The 24,788-nt window shown below is 34.8% G+C and overlaps 2 protein-coding genes across 3 annotated transcripts in view; both read left to right on the forward strand.

Annotated features, from left to right (window-relative positions):
• The window catches only part of LOC132738829 (uncharacterized), a 9,473-nt gene extending 1,648 nt beyond the window's left edge, over nt 1-7,825 (forward strand). The window contains exons 2-6 of one of the 2 annotated variants that reach the window (XM_060726432.1): nt 2,283-2,759; nt 3,361-3,457; nt 4,013-4,036; nt 5,981-6,123; nt 7,465-7,825. In XM_060726432.1, the coding sequence (XP_060582415.1) occupies nt 2,283-2,759; nt 3,361-3,457; nt 4,013-4,036; nt 5,981-6,123; nt 7,465-7,620 (897 nt within the window). In that variant the 3' untranslated portion in view covers nt 7,621-7,825. The remainder of the gene's footprint in view (nt 1-2,282; nt 2,760-3,360; nt 3,458-4,012; nt 4,037-5,980; nt 6,124-7,464) is intronic. The other variant, XM_060726433.1, reaches the window with a different exon arrangement.
• Nucleotides 7,826-11,393: 3,568 nt separating this feature from the next.
• Nucleotides 11,394-24,492, forward strand: LOC132738831 (chitin synthase chs-2-like). The gene is given in 16 exon segments (XM_060726436.1): nt 11,394-11,497; nt 12,457-12,568; nt 13,189-13,761; nt 14,015-14,049; nt 14,617-14,794; nt 15,327-15,470; nt 16,336-17,540; nt 17,979-18,209; nt 18,394-18,445; nt 18,447-18,474; nt 19,017-19,119; nt 19,612-19,765; nt 20,211-20,417; nt 20,973-21,108; nt 21,679-21,879; nt 22,446-24,492. Coding segments are annotated over 16 exon segments (5,415 nt in total). The 3' UTR covers nt 24,398-24,492.
• The last annotated feature ends 296 nt before the right edge of the window (nt 24,493-24,788 follow it).

A 24,788-nucleotide genomic window follows, 5' to 3' on the forward strand; every position in this document is an offset into this window, starting at 1 on the left:
AAACGACGATTAAATGATTTTAATATTCAATAATAACATAACTCAAATAACTCAAATTTAAATCATATAAAACTTGACTCTGTACAAACAAATCGAACCTGCAACAGTTTTCAATTTATTCGTGTTCGATGAAATTCGAAGTTTTCGTCTTTTTTAGATATTTTTCTGCACTTTTTTCTAAAGAGAATTTGAAAATGAGAAATAAATGTTTCACATAATTTATAAATAATATTTTTTTCCATAAGCCTTTCTTTTTCATGTTTTCTTAAATCAGTATTCAGAACGAATTATACATTTTATCACATACTCGTGTCAAATTTTGCGACTCTGTTAACATTATATTGTTAATATTTTGACGTGACATCTTTTGCGTTATATACACATAGCGTTAAGACGCGTTTATCTTTAGCATTATTCTAACTGCGCGTCAATGAAAAATGATTCTTTTTCACTTCAAACGATCCATATTTTTGGTATGTGATAAATAGAATATTAAATTCGTGTAAGTTCATTACTAAGTTTATTAAATTTGTTGGATAAAATAATTTTATGCTCGCCAGAGGCTCGCATAATATGATTTAATTCAACTCGCTCAAGAAATTCAGTATTAAACTTACACTCATTCAATATCCTCTATTTGATAAAATAAATGTGGTTTAATGATTTTTTTCATTTAAAAAATAAAGCACTCTTTTTAATTTAGTTTAAACCATGATATAAAAATATTTCCATTTTTTTTAAGAAATGTCATGAAAATGCACGTGCTATACCCATTTATCTTATTATCAAAAGGTGTTAATATTTATTCACATGATTTTTTTGCACTGAATTTCATTCCCTATTTACATATTTGTCATGTATGCGACAGGGGAAGATTATGCCACCTGCTGTTTTTATGCTTTTATCTTTACATTAGATTATTTGTTTAACACTTCAGTGGGGGAAATTTCATATACAAATCTACATTTCAATTATGATCGATGAAGTTTTGAATACCAAATAAAATGACTTTTATTAGACTGAGTGTTATCAAAATAACGATCTTAAAATCTGGAGCGCGAGACGATCGTAAAGTTAGAATAAAACGCTTTCTTGAAGCCAGCCACTGCCGGGAGTTTATCAGACGAAGAATCTTCAAATCGAAATCGATCTTAAAAATCTTTAAGTCAGAAATTCTACGCTTTCTATAACTTAAGCCAAACCAATACCCCGTATTATTGACAGGGGATCAAAGAAAAATGTACTATTTTACAAATAGGTTTAACTTGATCTTAAAGGATATATGGTTAAATCGTTATTTAAAACCTTTTAGACTTGTTCACCATTAACCAGTAATCAGTTTTTAGTTTTATCAGTGTGAAATTATGCCGTAGCTTATAAACGATTGAATTTTACCATGAAAAACAAATACGTTGTGCCATAATAGCTTAATTATTTCTATAAATCAATGTTTGTATTTGTCAATGTTCAGGAATAAATGAAATAAATGTTTCACATGTGACCTAGGACTGGAAATCTGTAATTAGCAAATTGCGGGACTGATGAACTTATTAACCAACCAATTTTATTTCCATATCTAAGTATGTTGGGTACAATAAAACAGTAAATCTTTTATGCATTAGAGTAATACATATGTAAGAATTATTATAATTATGATATTAGTTATAAAGATTTTGGAGGGTTATATGGCTCTATATAAACTGTTGTTATCATATATAATCCGAACCTCTAGGTAAGAATCTTTATATTGATTTTATAAGACAGAAAACCTCTTTTATTAGGAAAAATAAAAACCGCCCGGTTAGCGCAATAGGTAGAGAGTTGGACTGTAAATCGGACGACCAGGTTTCGATTCGTTATGACTGATCGATCATGAAATCCTTCTACGGTCATTTGCAATGCACCTCTGTCTTGGTATGTACAGGAGTTATCAGTTTCTTTCAAAAGTAAAGGCAACTAGTACAGGTTAAAGTAGGGAAAATAAAAGAAAAGAAGATGAAGAAAAATCTCCCCTATTAATTAAAGGAGACACGTTCCTTCTCTTTTCCTTCCTTTTTTCTAGGTTTGGCGGGGTATGTGAATAGTGGGGTTCGGCGGACTATATTTGTTACTTGCAAGACCTAAAAATATATTTTCAATTTGGAATTTCAAATACATCACACCAGACAAAAGTATCTATATATTTGTCCATATTTAATGGTTCACAATGTAAATCTTTTGAGTATAAAATATTTAGTACATTTAGTACTTTCGAGCCTAATATTGATTTGTTTCCATTTCAGATGAGCCAGATTGACTTTTTGGACTTTTCGTCGCCCAGTCCGACCGGAAGTTCGTCATCTGTCGGAATGGTACCATTCGGATTCCATTCAAAGACGAATTATGATGCTAACGAATCTTTAATTCAAATTCGTAGTGACAATTTCGCTAAAAATATCCCCGTCAAGGAGGAAAATATTTGGAAACGCCCTCCACCTGATTTTAGACCCCAAGTTTTCGCCCCCAAACCTCCCAAACGGAATACACAAGACTCTCAAATGCCCTGGTTATACGGTACTATACCGGGACAAAGGGAGATAATTAAACGAGAACGACCAAAAGTGATTCCACATTTGTTACAATCAAAAACTAAAGAGGACAAAGGTTTAGTGACTTATTTTCACATTGATAGACCATTTACAGCAAAGAAGAAATTTGTACGCGAAGGAATGAACGAACCAGGGGAATATAATAATCCATCTCCACACGACTTCAGAGGGGTATGACTTATATGTTCAATCTCACTCTATGCTTAAGTTGATTGGTCACTACCCCCGGGCCCCATATAAATATTTATGTATCATTTTTTTATTTTTTGTGGGAAATGAAGGAAATTGAATTAAAAGCATATACCAAATATTAAAACATGTTTAAAATGAAAAATACTGCAGTTTACATGGTTTTGAGAGGTAGGATGGTTGTAAAGTGGGTGAGGGGGTGGGACCGGGGGTAGTGACCAATCAACGCGCCGAACACCTATGTATTGTCCATGTCAATTTGATAATTCAATGCGTCGAAAACTACTTTTGTAATGATCTTTTTTATTAAAAGACTTTTATAAATTATTTCAACAGCGCTTTGAGGTCTACTGTTTAAACCAATAATTGCTACTGTAGGGAATCTGAGAATGTTGATGATAAGTTAATTTGATAACCTCCCTTTGCAAGCATAAATTTTTTTTTACACTTTTTTTCTGTCAGACATATGAACATATTGCTTTGTATGCTCGAAAAATAACTATGGCGATACTAAATTGATGTTATAACATCTAAATGTTTTGGATATTCATCTATAAATAACTTTGTTTATCTTACTTCGCAGTACCCTCCCTTGAAAACTCTTGGACTTCCGGAGTTTATGCAGAAAACCGACAAAGATCCATTCAACCTTAAGTTCCACACGGACAGACTCAATATAAGTAAGTTATTTTAAAAACATATACAACAATGTACATACATTTGATAGGTACCGCGGGGTAAAGGGTGAATGCCGTCTGATTTTGGTATGGTGAAATACCATGCAATATTTACTCAGAGTTGTCGTACCTTGCAATTCAATTAAGCACAAGGTAAAGAACGGCAACTCTGAGTAAAAATTGTTCCAATATCATATATTTCCTTTCACATTAAGATTTAAAGTAAACGGGTGTTGTATAAGTGTATTATGGATGTTGTGGGCTAAATGTTTTTTTCGGAGACCTAAAAGGATAATGCGGTGTGCAGTAGGCCTACCTATGTGGGACGTGCGCTTGACCGATGCTAACGTTATATATAACCAGGAATTTGGCATATAGATAGTATCTTATAGAAAAAAATACATTTGTGTCTCTACGCAGTATAAAGCACTTGTTATCTTTTTTATGCTATAATTCTATTTAGCATTTGTATTGAATTGTTATTGTACTATTTCTAAATTCGTCAAAATGCAAGAATACAAAAGTCACATACTTATGTTTGATTTATGACACACACAGTGTACGAGTACCTCCTAGATCAAGGTTAGTTTTCACCGGAAACATGCATCATTAAAGGCACATGTAGATTTAATAAAAATCATTTGGGATTCGGGCCTCATTTTTTTCTAATGCATTAGGCACGTGTATTACTAACAATTCATAATTTCATGACTGAGTTATGATAACAAAAAAAACTAGTTGTAGTAACGTAGGACTGGTCAAATATATGTATTCTAAAATATCAAATTATAAAATTAATGTTAGTATCATATCAGCTTAGATCAACTTAGCCGATTTTAACAATAATTTACACGGTGTACGTCAACTTGTTGAAAGAAGGGAGAGAACTCGTCCTAGTAAAATATTATATTATTATATTCGTGATTGTTCCCCCTGATCAATCAGCCATGTGACTGTCATGTGATTGATGTGAATGCGCTTAGCTTTGCTTAAGTATGTATGCCGCTATGTTTCCATTAGCATTCTTACAGGTCGTGTCATCCCATAATCATGTCTTTTTGCGGCCTGTTTGTCTACAAATACTCTTACATGATATACATGTTAACGTATTTCGATAGGTACAATAGTTGAGAAGCCATTCATAATCAAAATATACCTTTCACCGATAATATATTTTTTTACTACCATGACAAAAAGGCAATTTTTCTTTTTTTGACATAGCTATAGAATGCATGTCTATAGATCTTCAATATCGCGTTAATTTGGTCCCTAGCACCCCCTCAGCCATTCAGACTTCTTGCCCGACTCGTCTAAATCAGTTGATCCCGTGATATGCTGTAGTATATAGGTATGTTTGATATAAGATAATCATTTTGGTACTGGTAAATGTTATTCTAACACAATTCTTGTAGACAAGTGGCCACCGGATATACAAATTTTGTTGACACGTTGGCACCGGTTGGAATAATACAATGTCACTCAAAATATCGTAAAGTGAACCATATACCACGGTGAATTACAAAATGTATTAAAAAGGTCTCTTTTTGACCACTAAATGTATGCTTTTCGTTTTATGTATAAAATGCTAACGTCAGCTATTTAATATGACGTGCTGTGTGACGCTTGTGATGTGGTGCAAGATTCCTGGATGAATAATTGAGCCGTGTCATGACAAAACCAACATAATGGGTTTGCGACCAGCATGGATCCAGACCAGCCTGCGCGTCCGCGCAGTCTGATCACGATCCATGCTGTTCGCTATCAGTTTCTCTATTTGTAATAGTGTTTGTAAGCGAACAGCATGGATCCTGATCAGACTGCTAGGATGCGCAGGCTGGTCTGGATCCATGCTGGTCGCACACGCACTATATGTTGGTTTTGTCATGGCGCAGCTCAATTTAATGGGGGTTTAGCTGTTTGTGTTTCTCATACAATGCAATAATTTGAATGTTAAAAAGGGGATTGTGGTGCAAATAGATTTAGTTAACTCACTTTGACGTAAATAACGAGTCTTAAAGTGATGATTTTTTTTCTCATTAAAAATAATTTGTTGATATTTATTTAGTGTTCCTAGTTTATTTTCGCGACTGACCATCAATCTTAGACATTTTTTTAATCAAGCAATAATGACATTCGTATTGTTAGGGAAGTCCAATTTTGAACTTGGTGGTAAATATTAAAAGTAAAAGTCATTATTTAGGATAAGTAAAGACACCGTCAGGTTTTTTTTAAACGTGTGTTATGGTTTGAGTTATTCAATGGACATTGACCTTATTGCACTTTCGTGTTAAAAATTACCTGGAATAAGATTGAATTCTTTTATATGTTCAGCAGTGAAATACTGATCAGAACGGGTCAAATATTTCTAAAAAAAAAGCATTTTTTTGTTTAACCATGTTTGTTCCGATGCAGTTAAAAGCATATTGTTATACATGAAGTGTTCTGCTACGTTTTCTTCATGGTTTATAAGTAAATTCCATTATGTACATCTTTATTTGACGTTTTCTGTTTTTTACTTTATTCCAGTACATGGAGAACGTATGGACAAAGCTACGGATCGAAACATTCGTGGATTACAAATGGCCCCACCCCTCTCCCCACCGCCTTTGCATGAGTGCCATTTGTTGTTCGATAAAGGGCCTTGGCCCGTTAAGAATGAACAATATACGGTAAGTATAAAGTCGGTGTTATTTATCATAACAGAGATTATATGAGCCGCGTCACGACAAAACCAACATAATGGGTTTGCGACCAGCATGGATCTAGACCAGCCTGCGCATCCGAGCAGTCTGATCAGGATCCATGCTGTTCGCTTACAGACCCTATAACAAGTCAAGAAACTGATTGCGAACAGCATGGATCCTGATCAGACTGTGCGGATGCGCAGGCTGGTCTGGATCCATGCTGGTCGCAAACCCATTATGTCGGTTTTGTCGTGACGTGGCTCATATGTTCTCAAATTTCTGATGACAAAAGTGGAGAAATTATGTCTATAATACTATTTGTTTTCCTACATTAAAGTGACATTATGTCCATCCAAGTATAAATGGACAGTGAATTGGTAAAAATGAAAAAATAACTTGATATTTTGCCATTAGTGTGGTCAATTTTATACTTCAACTATGAAAAAAAAGAAGAAAAAGAAGAAGAATCAATAAATCTACGTGGCCAACGGATAATTCTAAATATCGGTAAATGTTCAATGCTTATAGAAAGAGTGGGGCAGTCTTTTTTATAGTTACAGTTGTTTTTATATTGTATCATTAAAATTTTCAATTTATCAATTTCTGGTCTTCCACTATTACAATAGTCAAAGTTTTGAAATATATTACTAATTCAACTCAATTTAAAAGTGAATAATAAGTAAACTGTCATCTCTACAAATAAAAGAGTTCCATTTCATTTGTGCCAATTGCATTTCTGGGTCTCGAAATTCGGTTAATGAATATATACGGGAAATAGGCCAACTACATGTAGAAAATAAAAGCATTTGGAATTCTAAAGCCCTTGGATGATTTATAAAAGCCGAGATGTTCCGAATATGCGTTTAGTAGTGAGAAAATAGCCATTTTGTAATTGGATGCGACGAATTTTGTCACTAAAGATTTGTCATAGCCAACTATTTTCACTGTACAAAACAATAAAGAAAAAAAAGTTGACCTTTTAATTGACCAAAACCTTTGTACCTCTTCTTTGACCGTGTGAACAGCATAATGCATAGGTATGTACTTACACATGCTGATTTCCTCAAATTATCTTTTGATATGATATTTAATACATTACGAAATTTTTAGAGTCACCAGACCAGTGCTTAGCCAATATTATTTATTTGTATAGTACATTTTAGTGTTTGTAGTTATACATTATCTTTATATTGGCATTCTGCGATATGGAATTGAACACCAGAGCCAACAATCTTAAATGATAAATCAAATACTGAATATATTGTGATAAATAGTAAACATATTGTAACACCAAATTTCATGTTGTTTTTATTTATATATTTTCAGCGATTTCGTGTTCGACACCGACCGGCTCATAGCGCGTTTATGGAACGCGCATCTCGTCTGCTGGAGTCAAAATGGGCGCGGGAAAAATATGAAAAGGCGCTAGCTCAACATTTATCGCAAAGTAAAACTTCCCAAGAACTTCCGGTGAACAGTTGATGTGAATGAAATCTTCATTACTGGGTTTTAGAAATACTCGATGGATTAAAGGGTTATATAGGAATAAAAGGGTTATAGGTTTAATAGAGTTATACTGTTTTATAGGGTAAATGATTGTCAATCAAATGCAAAACTTTGTTCTTCTTGACAACAGTGCAATCGTTTACTATTTTATAGAAAATATAGGATGTCATAGTCATGATTTACGTCATCGTTCCTAAATTTAGAAAGTTTTGCTCATTAAGGTTGAATATGTAGCAACATCATTATAGGTGATGTTGAATTCGTTAAGAATCGGGCTCAGTATGTGATACTTCGTGTGAAAATTGCACGGGTTGTGTGTATATGCCTTTAATCGTACAGTACTGTACCCGTATTTCTTTGACGATCTAACTATACACTGTTTCTGTGTATTGTCTTATGATGGGATACCTGATGCAGTCTTAATATTTAATGTTTTACTTACTGTTTGCTGAATTGAATGAAAATCAGATTTTATAAATGCAAAACAACCGTCAAAAACTTGTCAAGGATACTGAATCTGAGATTTATTTGCAATTTGTCTGTCTGATCACGTGTTCTCATCTAAAGCGGCGATAATAATAGGAAAATGGCGCATAAAAATGGCAGTGGCAAAAGTTTTACGACTTAAATGCAAAATTTATTTTCATGTCCAAGTGTATGCTTTGTTTATTTCACACTTCATTCGCAAGTTGTTAAGTTGAATGTTTGAATGTTATATTTTGCTTTTTTCTTTGTTATTGTGTTTCATTTTGTTACCTTTTAAGTTTATACGTTAAAAGTTATATATATTTATATTTTAAAACCATGACAAGGCGTTATTGAATGAGATGTTTAATATATAAAATATTTTGTTAAAACTATGTTTATTGTTAACAAACTTTTATATTTCAAAACATGTGCCTTTGTTTGTGAAATGCACAAGTAGTATAGTGCGTGCCAAATGTTTTTTTCACGTGCAGAGCTCTTTTTGTCAAATTATTTCTGCGATAATTCCGTGCACTTCGTGCTGATTCTATTTTACCTCTCGATATGTGATAACTTTTGATTATTATTCGCCTATAATAAAACATCTACACAAATTACACGTCACTGTGATTATTCTTCCCCTATGAAGACATAAGCATAAAACCAGTATCCAAGAGCCGCTGGTTTTTTTTCCTTTGGGCGAAGCTTAATTTACTTTGCATTCAGAATATGCATAGTATTACTTATATTCTAATTCCCTTCGCTTAAACGAAATTAAATGAATTATCACCAAGTACTTTAGTCTGTGATAGAATAAACATCACTGACATAGGATGGAGGCCTTTGCACTGTATCAATATCGTTAAATACTCATCAATAAAAGATATAACACTTTTCAGAAGCTGAAACTCTGAACTTATAATCTTGAAAGAGCCTGTAAAATAAACTAAAATTTTGATTATTAACGTGTCGATATCTGCGGATAGCTTTACTGCCAACCAAGGTAAAACATGCTTTTCCTAATTAACTGACTGCAGTTATATTCTAACATTTGGTTCATCTTGATATGAGTAAATAAAATAATAGCTATTTTATGTCACAACGAATTGTCCTAGAGACTGACAACGGTGAAAGGGACGGGTGGGTATGCAATACGACCTGTATAAAACAATGCGAAGTCCTCGAGTGGCGTACATGTATCTATCCGCCTGCCAATTAAGTACATGATTTCACTTAAAGTTCAGTGAGCACGAAATAATCGTGCCAAACTATGACCGTACATCTATAACTCTCTAACTGCAATAAATACATTGATACACTGGAATTAGAATTCTCATGTAAGCTTAATGTAAAAGAGGAGGTTGTTTTGGTAGGAAAACAAATACACATGAAAAATACCCCCATCCTACCAACCAGATAAGAATCAAACAGAAGAATCGCATTATTTTCTCGTTTGGCGCTATTGCTTGGCAATGTCGTTATTTGTCTGCGGTATATTTCAGGCTCATTCTATTTGAAAAAAAACCCCAAAATATTTCGATGTACATATCAAACAATATACATTATATTCCAATAAATTTACTAGAAAAGAACGCGTTTTTCAACTTTATTTGGGACATGGTAAAGTCATTTTAACAACGACATATTTTTATGTATGTTTGAATACATAATTATCAAAACTATAAATAACCTGACATTCAACAATTGTAATGATTTTATATCATTTGTACTCTGCTTTAATGACAAGTTGTTTATTGGCTCACACCGGTTTATCGGTGTCTTTCATCTAAAACGCCCAGTCTTGTCGGTATGCGTTATCATAGATAATATCGTGAACGTTACCTTACGGCAAGCCGTCCGCCGTGCCTTTATTGGTCAGCGGCAATGTTGTGGAAATATTAGACCCGTATCAGTTACCGTTTATGTTTCACTAAAACCGCTCCAGGACCTATGTGTCCGCAAAAAGGCAATCATCAAAAGTCAAATTTCGGACGAGTCATGGCTTTTTATATCATTTTTCTTCTAAGTTAAGAAATTGTAAATTTTTCAAGCCTGATAGAAAATATGGTGTAAAAAAGTGTCTGGATTTTACTGATGATGAAAACAGGAGCACACTCTGAGCGAAACTTTGTGGAATTACTCAAATAACTGTACGTATCATCAATGTATAATAAGTTGCTTCTCTAAAGCAATATTACAAGTATTAACTTTTAGTTAGCTTTTAGATACATATATTATAATAATTTTTAAAGATATATCAAAAACACCATTAAATAATTACATTATATCTAAATTCAAACTAGTGCATATATATGTAGGACGGCTAACGTTCTTGAACTTTCTGCCTTTTATTATGAAACGTTAACAGTAAAAGAACCTTTCTTCTAAAATTTAAGTTTTGTTTGTTTGTTTTGGGTTTTACGTCACATCGACACAGTATAGGTCATATCGCGACGTTCCAGCTTTACTGGTGGAGGAAGACCTCAGATGCCCTATTTCAGGCACAAACTAAACTTTAAGTTGTAGAATTTAACATGTACAGTGCTGCCTGATTTTGTATAGAGAACATTCGGAAAATTCAAAATCCGAAGCTAACAAAATGTGTATAGCAAATTAATAATTGAAAATAATATGGCTTTTTTTCCGGTATAGAGACAGGCCGAGCACAAACGTATATAAATCTCTTTCACATTCTACAATGTGGCTCTTCCGACACTTCCGTTTTAGAGTTGTTGAGAAACTGTTGTTTGTTTAATTGGGTTTTACGTCACACCGACACAGAATAGGTCATATGGCGACGTTCCAGCTTTACTTGTAGAGGAATACCTCAGGTGCCCTTCCGTGCATTATTTCAGGCACGAACGGGCACCTGAGTAGAACCATCGGCGTTCCGTAAGCTAGCTGGATAGCTTCATCACATGAAAGAATCCAAAGCTTCTGTCGGGAATCGAACCCACAGCGGTGAGAGGCAAGTGGTTTGACATCAACAACCGTAACCACTCGGCCACGGACGCCCCAGTGAACCTAAGTAAGGCACCATTTTCCTTGCGATATTGAAAAGAGACGAATAACCTAAACCGACAAGCCTGTATATTTCACAGATATGAAACAGAGAGACATAATAGGTATATATTATTAAAGAACATTTTGCGTATCCTTGCGCTAAAAAGGAAAGAATAACCTATAGCTCCAAGCCTATATATTAAGACGAGGCCTGGAAACAGACGAGATATGTTTTGCGTCTATTATAACTTTGCTCTTTGTGTCAGATAATATACATGTAGATGTCGTCTGCTATTGGAAGCACTGCACGGGATGATGATGGTGAGGCTAATGATAATATAAGGTCATTAACACGTCACGTGTCAATAGCTGACTTTATAGAAAGGTAAGGCCCGGATATGAAAAATTACATCTATAAAATTTTATTCATTTCTGAGGATTGAATTAATCCTACTTTTAAAAGTGTAATCAATGGGTCTAGGATAATTTGTCGTTGACAGAAAACGATAAATAAAAGAATGGACATTTTAATGCCTTTACTAAAGAAACTATACGTGCAATGAAAGATGAAATATATTATTTTCATAAATATTTTTCTCTTCACAAATGAAAAATGTCGATTATGTTATCTCGGAATGTTCATCCCATTTCTTTATATAATCAATTATATAATTGAAAATTGGTCAAGGACAGCGGACAGGCGACTCAAAGTCCGATGAAGAAACATAAATATCCAAGTGCCTTTAAAGTAATGAAAAGAAATCACTAGACTAAGTTTTTTTTACTTAGACATCAATGAAAAGTACAACCTTTGCATAACAGCCCTCTGTTAAGCAATCATATGCTAACAATATCATTTTTTCTTAAAGTAAGACTGACTTAGGCAATAAGATTTAACGTCCCTCAGCAACCACCATAATTTGTCTTCCAAAGGGTGTTGCTTTACAGAGATTAATTTTACAGTATCAAAATGATCATTTACCATGTGTAACTTATGATTATTCACTCTGAACAAACATTAAATGTATTTTTCTATGTTTATTATTACATTCTAAACATCAGTCACGTGCCTTGAGGCAATACAAACGACATTTTGCACGTGACATTTCGACGCTCTTCGTTACTTTCAATAATTATGATATTTGAAAAAAACAGAAGAGCACAGTATTGAAGATAAAAAAACTTATTTTCTCTGCTATTTCCAATGGGAAGGGGCCTGGATTAAAATTGACTCACACAATTAATGTACTTTAATAACTCAACTTTTTTATTCATAATATCACGAATATTCTAATAATTATGCATCTATAACACAAGTGCCCTTTCTTATATATTTTACTACAGGTACCGTGGTATCTCATTTTCTAAGAACAGTGTTGTTTCACCGACACACGAGAATATCGTGCAGGTTTTGACTGACGCTGGTCTGGGAGACGTACTTGTTAACGAGAGCGAGGTAGAATCTTTCTTCATTTCATCGATATGTACACATTATTTAGCAGGGGATAGGGGTTTGAGGGCGTTTGGGGAGGTTTTGTTTATTTATGTCTGAACAGCCTTAAAATTTTACAAAAGTACATTTATTTTCAATGTACTATGTAATTTAAGTTTTATGTTAAATGTCTATAGATGCATCATAGTCGTTTGATACGGAATCCGGTTTTATGACATCTTAGCACCATCAAGGGTCTTTCGAATAGAATGGTCTGGAGTCGGACCAATTGTATTAAAATTGGTTGAATCCAAGATTAGGTTGTTTACGGACCATGATCTGGGCATAGTACATCACCATTTCAAAATCAAATTATAAGACAATGTTTTAAATCGATCAAAAATTAGTGAATTTCAAATAGCAGTAATTTTTTACCTTGACACCGGGTACGAAAAATTCCTAATTTCAATGCAAATCTATAAAATTGTTACTTTTTAAAGTAAAAACTAATAATGCTAGGAATTTTTCGTACCCGGTGTCAAGGTAAAAATTTACTGCTATTTGAAAGACCCTGCACCATCTAAGCAATATGCCATCTTAAGGACATCAGAAAGGTTCAATTTACTTTTGTTACCTGTTTTAAGGTAATTCTTCAACATTGGCAAGAACTATATCTACAAGAGTTGGCCGAAGCAATAGATGAAAATCGTCAGCCGGGCCTTCATTGTGTGGATAATCCGCTTTATATAACTCAACATGATGTTCTGTGTACTGAAGAATATAACTGCTCCGGTTCCAAATTGAATGAATCTCAAATGTATGACGAAGTACTTCCGAATGTTAATCAGAGTCAAACAGGCGCTTCAAATTGGCATTTAAAGCGCCAACAGGAAATCAGGAACGAGGGAGATCGCAGTCGTAGTACCAGAAAAACTCTAGAGCAAGATCACGTGAGCCGCGCGTCAAACAATCAGGATTTAACAGTAAGTGAAAGTCCATTCAATATGACGGCTGATGAACATATACATGCCGGAAATGAGAGAGTTGGTGACGAATGGATGAATGGTGAAGAAATGATCATGACGTCAGCAAGAGGACAGGAACCAGGTGAACAAACAGACTCGGGAAGCATGGTCTCTGATTGGATGGAACATAATGCGCATTATGCAAATGTCACCGGAAATGCCGACAATATGGAGCACACATTAATCGATCAGGTACGTTTGATTATATTCTTTGTTGCAGATTTAAATAACTCCTTTCCATAAGCTTTTTTGTAAGAGATTTTGTACTTCTTTACACGTATTAAAGTAAGGTAAATCAAAATATTTACTATGGCGAAACTTAACACTTCGACAACATGCTTTTTTCTCCAAGTTTTCTTTCCAAAAGCATGTTATAAAATAGGATAATACATTGTTAAAGTATATTTGGCATGAAATGTCACTAATGGTTCTTATTTTTCTTTAGGCAAAATCAGACCATGGAAGCATTGCACTAGATCCGTAAGTCCTTTAATGTTATTTGTGTTTTGTAATGAATGACAAATAGATCCAAAACCAACACAAATTTTAATGTAACATGTATACACTGTTTGGTATATGTCCACATTTTAAAGGATTTTCGTTAGTTTTGATAATATTTCTTTTAATCAAATGGATGACCCATTTGGCAACACCAAGGTCAATCGCAACTTTTCGGCTCTTTTCGTCAGTCTTCGGATAAGGAACTCGACAACACAATAGTATGAATACACAGAACGGATACGGTATTTCGGTCTAACCTACGCTAAGAAACTAAACATGTAAACAAGTAGTAATTTAATGCTGGGAGTTGTTGACAAGTTTTTTTTAACATCAAGTCAATGTCCACCTAAAATGAGTAATTTCATAGATACATGTATAAAGGTAAACAATACATTATTTAAATACTTATTATTATGGTTATAGAAACCGACAGTAAAAAATGCAATCCTGTTGACATTTAGTCGGATTTGTTTAAAGTTTTGCATAAGTGAGCATATTTAAATTAGAAAAGGTTGTCAAACATATTTTCAATCATCTTTTTTACAGACGCTGGTGGGACCGGTTTCAGATGATGCCACGTGAGCAGGTGTCCAACAGCGCCACCTTTCAAACTGTGTTTAAATTCTTTAAAGTCGTCTGCTATATTTTTATTATGATTATGGTTCTTACGTCAGCAGTCGTCAACAAAATTTGTGTTCTTATAATGACGTCAAGCGTGACCAAGGTAACAGAACTATATTTGTATCTATTTTATTTTTCGCCTCCGACTGTAACTCCCTTGGAAAGTTAGATATTAATTACGCACATTTCACTTTGTTTTGAATTATGATCTATTTTTGTAACTGCACAATAACTGGAAATATTAATAGTAATAAAATATTCGTTCATATTTTAATAATTCTTGAACGGCAATCATGCAATTAAACAAATGATGCTCTTTCTTTACTCTTGTCAACAACTCCATCTTAGTTTATCAAAAATGTTCGTATTATTTCATTTTCAAAATTCTGAAAACTAAAAAGCTAATAGTAAATAATCTGATCTGAATATGTTCTGGAAAGCAATCTTGATCTTTTTGCTTCTTTCTGGTCGCATAAGCGAGACATACCTAATATTCACCAATCGGAATGTTCTCGGCTATTATCTATAATAACATATCCGAAGACTGACGAAAAGGGCTGAAAAGATTCGATTGAATGTTCACATAACTAAATAATTTATGATTCATTTATGATGATCATTTTTTTGTATTTCAGGACCCGTTAACAGAGTCTCAATGGCCAGTGAAGACCATGTTACTAATCAGTATTTGTTTCCCATACTCCATCTGGTTTCTGGTGTATTCTGGGAAATCTGTTTTTGGCAGTACAACATGGCCGTCGCTGTCACTTTTGTCATCGGTATGTTTTAGATCGCATTAAAGCGACCTTCAATTTTTCTAAAGGTTAAACGTGTTACCTTCGATAAATCTTTCAAAATCAAAGGTATATAGATGGAAAATGAAATTGTCCGCCGATGAAATACGTAAACACTATGGAAACCCCTTGGTAACTCTTATTTACTGGTCCGCTCTCTATGGCGGTTGACGGACATTCTATTTTTAGAAACGAACGCCACTTTGGCGTTATAAATAGCACTGTTGAGCCTTGACGCCGTTTTAAGGAAGCTTACAGTGTAATGATGCACTTGTCAAAGATAAAGTTGCTGAATTACTTATTTTGAAACTCCACAGAATTGTTTTTCCTGAAGAAAAAAAAAGAGCAGAAAGCCGCTTTAATCTTAATTACTCTAATGTGAACATTTTTTTTATTTGAAAAATTAAATATATTGTGTGTATTTGATGACTCTAAAAAATAACACTTCATGCTATTAAAAGTAAATTGTATCTGAATAATGAATATCATGAATGGGATTAGATGTAAGCCACATGTCACAAAACACTGTCACTATTTTTCAACTTAAATTTGAAGAACAACACTAACAACTCTTGGTATGATTTTTGCTTTCAAGCGTCTGACCCACAGACGCATGTTGTTTGATTTCTCGTAAGTGCGTGCGTTCTACAGAGAATTGTAGACTAAACTGAAGCAACTAACCCTTTGCCTGCATGCAGCTGTAGATTCTGTATTGTGTGATCATGGTCTGCACTGTTTGCTATTCGATCAGTACATATTTTTCACGTTTACCCTAAAAAAGATAGATTGTAAAACGTAAAATCTCCATTTGATATATTTGCGTGGATATCAAATAAATATTCTGTTTCAGGTTCTCTTTATTGAACTACTGCACACACTTGGTTTGAGTCTGCTTGTCTTTCGCGTGCTACCAATGTTGGATATGCTCAGAGCCTTTATCGTTCTCGGAAGTATCTACACCGTGCCAGCATTCCTCAAGACTATCTTTGAAGGTAGAGACCCTAACACAGGCCTAGCAAGAAAGTGTTCAATATTTGTGCTGAATTTTGGAGCGTTTCTTATTCAAATAGGAAGCATTGTACTATGTGAAATGTTTCAAATTTCAATGTCGCCATCCGAAAAAATGGGTATCCGAAATGCGGTTTTACAAGATGATTTATCAGTAATTGTTCCACGACCGAATTTAGGCAAGGGATTTTTCAGAAACGAGGTTTTGTTTGAACTCCCTATAGCTCTAGTATTGATATCTGTGTCTTACTGGGAAAATTACGTAGAAGGAGAGTTTTCTATATTTGGAAAGTCAATGAATTTCAAAAACTGGAAGAAACATTTACATCACGCTAGAGGACGCCTTTACATATTCGCTAGTATTTGGAAAGCTTGTTGGGTAATAGCATTTGCAGTTCTGCTACAACCTGGATTTAACTTTAACCTGAGCTATACTAACCCAGCTCAACAAAATGATACGATTTCCCCTCGTTCTGTCCGTGCAATACAACACCAAGGTCAAAATATATTTCGTGACACCAGATTCACTCGACGTGAAGTTGACAGTGATGCTCCTAATGCTACAACAATCAAGACACACGTAATCAACTTTATTTCGGAAACGACTTCCGCTTTGGTCACGACTGAAGCCTACACTGACGTCACTTCCCGGGCTCCAAATGTCAACAAATCAGATCCTGATCAAAACATGTTCTATTTTTCACCTGAAACAATGCAACATTTTGAAGAGTATGGAGTCTTTTATATTCAGATTATATCCAGTACGTTGTTAGCTTATTTCGGGGGCACCGCGTGCAAGCTGTGCATGCAAATGATAGGATTTTCACTTCCGTTGTCATTGACAACTCCAATAAGTGTCGCTGTTGTCGTGTTACAAAACATTTATGAATTTCTTCCGACTGGTTCCTTCGTTTGGATTGGTGTCGAAAACGGAAGCAATACGTGGATTCTACACCTGGCTTGGTTGGGCGTTCTTTGGCTTTCTGAGCTTTATATTACGTCACATATTTGGTTTCCAGGCAACGGACGCATGGAGAAAATAGACAGGTATGGTTTCACTCTTAGATATGGAACGCCATATCATCGTTCACAAGATAGCAAAAATGTTGATCACATAAGACAGTCATGGCGTTCCGTACTTAGATATTTTAAATGGAATTATGTGGGACTTATCTATAGCAAAAGTAAATGCTTAATTAGATCTACAAAATTTCGTCTAAAAGTTTTTCCATTTTTTGCAATATGAGTAGCAAGAACATATTACTGCCCCTGAACAAACAGTTTTCATATTGCCTACCCTTAAATGTCTGCAAAATCGACATTTTTATAGAATTATAACATTTTTATGATTATTTTATACAATAAAATCGTTCTGCTTTCTGTGTCCCAGTAATTATTATTATTATTATAATTATTTGGCTACATTTACCTTATGTGAACATTTCCGTGACAAAAAGTTTGATGAATTGTTTTTGCACATTTCAGATTGTTTATTACCCCAATCCGATGTAGTATATTTGCCGACCAATCTCTAATTCTACGGCGCCGACGTAATGACCATGACACGAGCTTAACTCCTGATACTGATGAAGATTACTACGACCCGGAAATTGATCAGTATAAAGCAGACGATGTTGTGCCACAGATCTACGCATGCGCAACAATGTGGCACGAGACACGGGCGGAAATGACGAATCTGCTTAAATCGATATTTCGGTAAAATATTTTTCAGTACTTCAAGACTGATGGAACTTTTGACAACAATTTGAACATAGTTCTGATAAAATTATAATGCTTCTTAAATAAGTTATTACATAAAGAAACAAAAATAAAAAAAAACATTACGACGGTATAAAGAAATACATCTTTGAATTGATAAAATGTCGGTTTTGATTTCCAGAATGGACATAGATCACAGTGGGAGATATTTGGCACAGAAGTTTTACAAAATCTAGAGATCCCGACTACTACGAGTTTGAAGGTATTCGTTATGATGAAATATTTTCACTTAAGTTTATGCTGTATAGCATTTGATTAGAACTGTACCATTTCTGTCGTTTGAATATTTTGCGATAAGGTTTTCTTCTCATATAGATTGACGTGCACAGATGCGTTGAACACGTTCTAACGACATTGTTGCCAAGGTAACTTTAAGACATTTACAGTATCTAATCATTTATCAGATTGTTAAATGAAAAATAATATATTAAAAATATATGAATCAAAATATACACGTGTTTTTATACGCCCGGTGAAGCTGTTATATTGTTATATGGCATTTTTCCAAGTTCTTGCCTTAAAGACGACTTCGGCTGCCCCACCATGAATTATTAATAGGTGGGAGCAAACACCTAGGTGGGACCACCAAAATTCGGAAATGATCGGAACTGTTTTAGTGAATAAACAATATCAATGCTGAAATCCGGCGCTGTGAAATGGCAACGTATTGACTTATTTAGTAAGTTACCCTAGCTACTCGATCCTAACGATATAAGTATATAAGTATACATTGTGTATTTTCAGCGCACATATTTTTTGACGATGCGATGGAGCTATCGCACGATGACCTTTTAGTACCAAACATGTTTGTTGCTGATTTACTGGAATGTATTGACGATTCTCTAAGGTATGTGCGATTCTTGATTTGATTTCAAAAGTTTTGAAGCAATACAGTTAACTTTTGAGAAGCCTGACCTGTTGGAAAAAACCTCATCTCCTCCGCCATTCCATGCATAATTTCAGGATCAACAACTTTTAAGGGAAAATGTTTTAAAGGAGGAAGTGACGTCATAACACTCAGGCATGATGAACTAGCTGTCCAATATTTTAATGATTTGACAATGTAGATATAGATCTTACTTTAAAGGGACTCTAATTAGGATTTTTGACAAGACTGGAAATAACTTTTCGAGAATAATGTCGAAAGCAAATGTTCTTATACATGTATATTCACACAGGCGCATTTGACTACTGTATTTAACAGGGGTATGTAAATCCTATGCCCGACTTGTCCGTGGGCAAGAAGCAGAAGTTCAAATTTCCACACCCCTGCTACAGCATAGTAATTCTTGTAAGTTTCAATATAATCTTATGATTAAGCTACTTTTGCAATTTGCAGTTCAGTTCACGAGCGTCAGATGTCCCTAGGTCCACCCATTAGAACCCCTACACCTTACGGAGGCCGGCTGACGTGGCGACTTCCCGGTGGTACCCGGCTTATTGCACACCTGAAAGACAAACATAAAATTAGACATAAGAAACGATGGTCCCAGGTAATGACAATTTTCGTATTTACATTATTCAAAATTATACGAAATACCTCGACGATAACCAATAATTCTTATCCGAAGCTTAACGGAAAGTGCCGAAAAATTACGATTCACAGTAAATAAAAGTTATTTTTATCTCAAGTGCTTTTTGAAGGTGGTTATTTAACTTATTGCATCATCAGACTTATTTTCTGCAAATCCTTGTAGCCATATATTTTTCAATAAATTCTAAGTCAAGGATTCAAGCCCCTGAACACATGGTGCAAATGAAAAAGTAAGGCTTTTTTCAAAAACATATACACGGTAATTAATGTTGTTAAAATAAAACATGTGCATAAGAATTACATATTTTGAAATGCAACAGCGCAGTTCTATCTCAAGAGCAATAGAAAACCAGTATAATAACTTGACCTTGACCTATTATGAATTGACCTTTCATTTTCTTTAGGTGATGTACATGTACTATCTCCTTGGATACCGTATCTTAGCACAGCCTGAAAATTTGCTTACGAAGGACATGATCGAAGGCTTCAGGTCCGACGGAGAATTGAAGAGGGTCCGGCTTACTGAATCTCAACTTCGCCGGCGTCGGAAAGCTGCGCACTTCACTAGAAGTGTTATTTTTAATTACGTAACAGATGAAGTCCATATTCAGGTAAAAAGCTAAATATTTAACACACTACGTCATAGATGACACATATAGATGTAGAGCATGACTGTGCCATATTTACGTTAGGAATATCGTATGGAACCCTAAAACGGTCGATGTTTCTTATTTCAATCTATACAATTTCTGATAAAGACTTTCCTAAAGATGTGTATAAATTGTTTTTATCAATTACTATAATAGAGATAAAAAAGGAACCATCAAACCCCATCATGAAAATTTTAATTTCAGCACTCCAAATACTGTCGTTTAATCGAATAAAATGCTACTAAAATTGACTTGAACAACAAAATATAAATACATTGTACATGTACTTGATTGTTTTTACATTAAGCCTCATGGTTGTCAGCGAACAGTGTACCATACTGTTTTAATTATTCGGGTTATGTACATTTTGTATATTGTAAACCTAAAAATTTAACAACAAAATAAAAAAATTTCGACGATATAACTACAATAGTCCAAAATTTGTTCTTATCTTATTTTAGTTTTCTTTTCGAACTTTAGATATATTTCATTTGTATTTGTTTGTTTTTCAAACAGGCGGAAAACACATATATTTTGACTTTAGATGGCGACGTGGACTTTCACCCTGATGCCGTGCGTCTGTTAGTTGATAGATTAAAGACCAATAAGAAAGTAGGAGCGGCTTGTGGACGTATACATCCCATCGGCTCCGGTATATGTTTTTTAAGTAATTTTACAAGCACAAAGGTCACTGGTACCTCATACTATATTCCGTGGCTTTCCGTATGAAGTAGTATTAACTCATACCTAGTGACTAAAGGCTAGTGACTCTAACCCATCATGCAACACACATCCATGCCGTCTATTCATGGTCCGCTCTGTTTGTTATTCGGTCAGTTCTTTTTTCTTTTCTTTTTTTTTGAAAAATCCCTAAAAATGATGAATGGATTAAAATATGTCCAAATTGAAAGATGGACAAGTCCATTTCAAATATTGAGCATGGTAACTAAGAATTAATTACTAATTAGATATCAAAACCAGGCAACCTTAGAATGGGGTGTACCTTAAAACATACAAAATAACTAAGAGATCGACAAGAAATTATGTGGGATAAAGCAGTCAGTCACCTTTGGAGACATTAGTAGTAACTGGTTTGTTTTCCAGGAAAGACATGTAGGTATAGGTGGACCGGTTACCGAGACTAACTAACTATGAGATTTTTTGTTGTTGTTTTTTAGGAAGGAGACAACTTATTTCTGATTTAAATATCTTTCTTCTTTAGGCCCACTGCTGTGGTACCAACAGTTCGAGTACGCTATCGGACATTGGCTTCAGAAGGCAACGGAACACGTGTTCGGCTGTGTTATGTGCGCACCTGGATGTTTTAGCCTCTTTAGAGGTTCTGCTCTGATGGACGATAATGTGGCTCGAACCTACGCCACCAGGGCCACAGAGGCCGGTCACTACGTGCAGTATGATCAAGGTAGGTGATAATAGTGTTACACAACCTTATAAGTTGGTAGCATTGAGTAGTTACAAAAAATGTCCATTTTGACAAAAGGTTATTATTTATATATACAAATGTATATTCCATTGTACACAGTTAATTCTATCATTTAAATTGTAAATTATATATCATGTAATGAAATATCTGGATTACTAAAATAATGTAATTTTACTGGTACATGTATGTTACCTGGCGACAAAAGAAAACGGTAATAAACAATATTATACAATGTATCATAATTTTCATTTGGATGAATTTGGGCCAATTATTTGAATTATTAACGCATTTTGATATAAAAGGAGACCTTTTATGTACAAAACAAATCTTGATCTTTTTATCATTTACACGGTAATGAAGATGAAGTGCGAAAAAGTAACTAACCTATTAGACGCAGTGCTACTCAAATTTTCTAAAACAAATTTCGGTAATGCTTTTAAAAACCCATTACCCCGCAAAAAGAGAAGATATGTTGATGTAAGATAGCTCTCGTTATTCTTAAAAAAATATTTATACATGTAGTTATTTCTATTCTCTAAATGTAGGTGAAGACCGCTGGCTGAGTACTTTACTTTTACAACAAGGTTACCGTATCGACTATTGCGCAGCCTCCGACGCATTGACGCATGCGCCGGAAACCTTCTCTGAATTCTTCAATCAGCGGCGTCGCTGGGGCCCGAGCACACTTGCTAACATTGTAGACCTTTTAGGTGGCTGGAAAGCAGCAATCAGCATCAACGACAACATAAGCACGCTGTATATTCTGTATCAATTTTGTCTCATGGTATCCACAATTCTTGGTCCAGCAACAATCTTGTTAATGTTGGCAGGAGCATTTGTTGTCGTATTTAAGTTGACCGTGATAGAATCCTACTGTTTAGCTTTGATACCGGCAATCTTCTTTATTATCGTCTGCATCTACGCCAAACCAAGTACACAGATGACGATTGCATCAATTATGAGTGCAGTGTATGCAATATTAATGACTGTAGTTTTAGTTGGAACTGTAGGCCAAGCTATAGAAGGCGGTGTCACCAGTCCCAATGTTGTGTTTTTGGTAATGCTCGTGCTAATATTCTTTATATCCGCCATCATGCACCCGGAGGAATTCTTCTGTGTCATTCCAGGCGCTCTTTATTTTATATGTCTTCCTACAGGCTACTTGCTTTTAACAATGTACTACCTATGTAATATGAACACGGTATCATGGGGAACGCGAGAGGTCCCAAAACGTAAAACAAAAGAGCAAATTGCGGAAGAAAAACGTGTTGCGGAAGAAAATCGCAAGAAAAGAGAAGAAAGGAAAAAGGGAATCCTTGGCTGGATGGGGTTGAATTCATTCTTCAAAGATGTCGGGGAAGTCTTTAAGCAATTAAGAACAGAAGCTTCTCATTATGAAAAATCAAAAACAGATGTTTTGCTAGAGGAGCTTATCCACGAAATACGTAGAAGTAGAGAAAACAAAGACAGTGACAAATTAACGCCAATGCGCATGCCTGAAATAAAACCGGATACCGAACAGTGTAATGAAGAGCCGAATACAGATCTGGTAACAGAAGAGACCAAACAAGAGGAGGATGAGGCAAAGTCTGTAAAAAATCATGAAAACAGCATACCTGTTTGGTTACAACGTGAAGATGCCGACAATCCTGGTTGGCTACAATCTGCTATATGCGGGGATGGTCCAATTAAAAGCCTAAATGAGAAGGAATCTATTTTCTGGAAGCAAATTATCATGAAATATTTATACCCACTGAATGAAGACAAAATTCACCAAGAAAAGGTTCAACATGATCTCAAGAATTTAAGAAATAACGTCGTGTTTGGATTTTTCATGACAAGTGCACTCTGGATCGCATTGTCAATGCAGTTGCAAATACTCCAGGAAGATCTTAAAGATACTTTATTCTTTAAAATTCCACGCTGGGAAATTTCAGATGATCTTGCATTTGAACCGCTTGGTCTAATATTCCTGGCATTTTTCGCTACGATACTGTGCGTACAGTTTTTGGGCATGTTCATTCATCGATGGGGTACAATGCTACATATGCTATCAATCACGGATATATCTTGCGGGAAAACGTTCACGGAGAAAGACAAAGTTCGGGAGATAATTATGAAGTCGATGGAGCTACAGAAATTATGTAATATTGAAAACGAGCCGACTCCTGACTATGAAGATTCGTTACCTGACTATGAGCCAACGGATGACGAAGAATATTACGAATCTCAGTCTGTAGTGACAAGTGATTCAGCTGATGTTTCTACATGGTCCAACAACCCGCCAGCTTATGAAACCATGTCAGCAGCCATGATGCATCGGAATGGTCGGCAAGATATCTTTAATAGACGCGGGAACGCAAGTGGGGCGGCGCTGCGAAAAGCGTTCGAGAAGCGTTTTAGGAATGAGAAACAGTTACACAGAATGGACGCTGACGTGCCCATCAATAGCAGGATGTATAGCATGGGTGAAAATGATGCAGCGTCAATTGTATAGCTATACTACGTTGTGTTGAAATTTCGTTTCTAAATTCCGGACGCTATATATATAGATAGTTAAATTTGTTCAAATATTAATACTTTACAAGGAAAATAAAGAATGAAAAAAAGAAAAAAAACCTAAATACATATGCTATATACTTACAAATCCAATTGTTATTATATACTTACAGTATGCAAGTAGTTATAAAAATTAAATGGAATTTATCTGTAAAATTTCCCTACCTAAACTTTTCGTTATTTTGTCTCAGAAGATTAATAAAAAGTAAGTACACACTTTTCATAATTATATGTTTGTTTGTTTATTGTCCGTAAATTATTGTACACGAAAAATGTAATATGTAGGTTTTGATTGTAAATTTTCATGTGGCTATTATATATATGTGAAT

Source organism: Ruditapes philippinarum, unplaced genomic scaffold (genome assembly GCF_026571515.1).
Source record: "Ruditapes philippinarum isolate M1 unplaced genomic scaffold, ASM2657151v2 ctg9907_1_1_1_1, whole genome shotgun sequence".
Taxonomy (NCBI): Eukaryota; Metazoa; Mollusca; class Bivalvia; order Venerida; family Veneridae; genus Ruditapes; species Ruditapes philippinarum.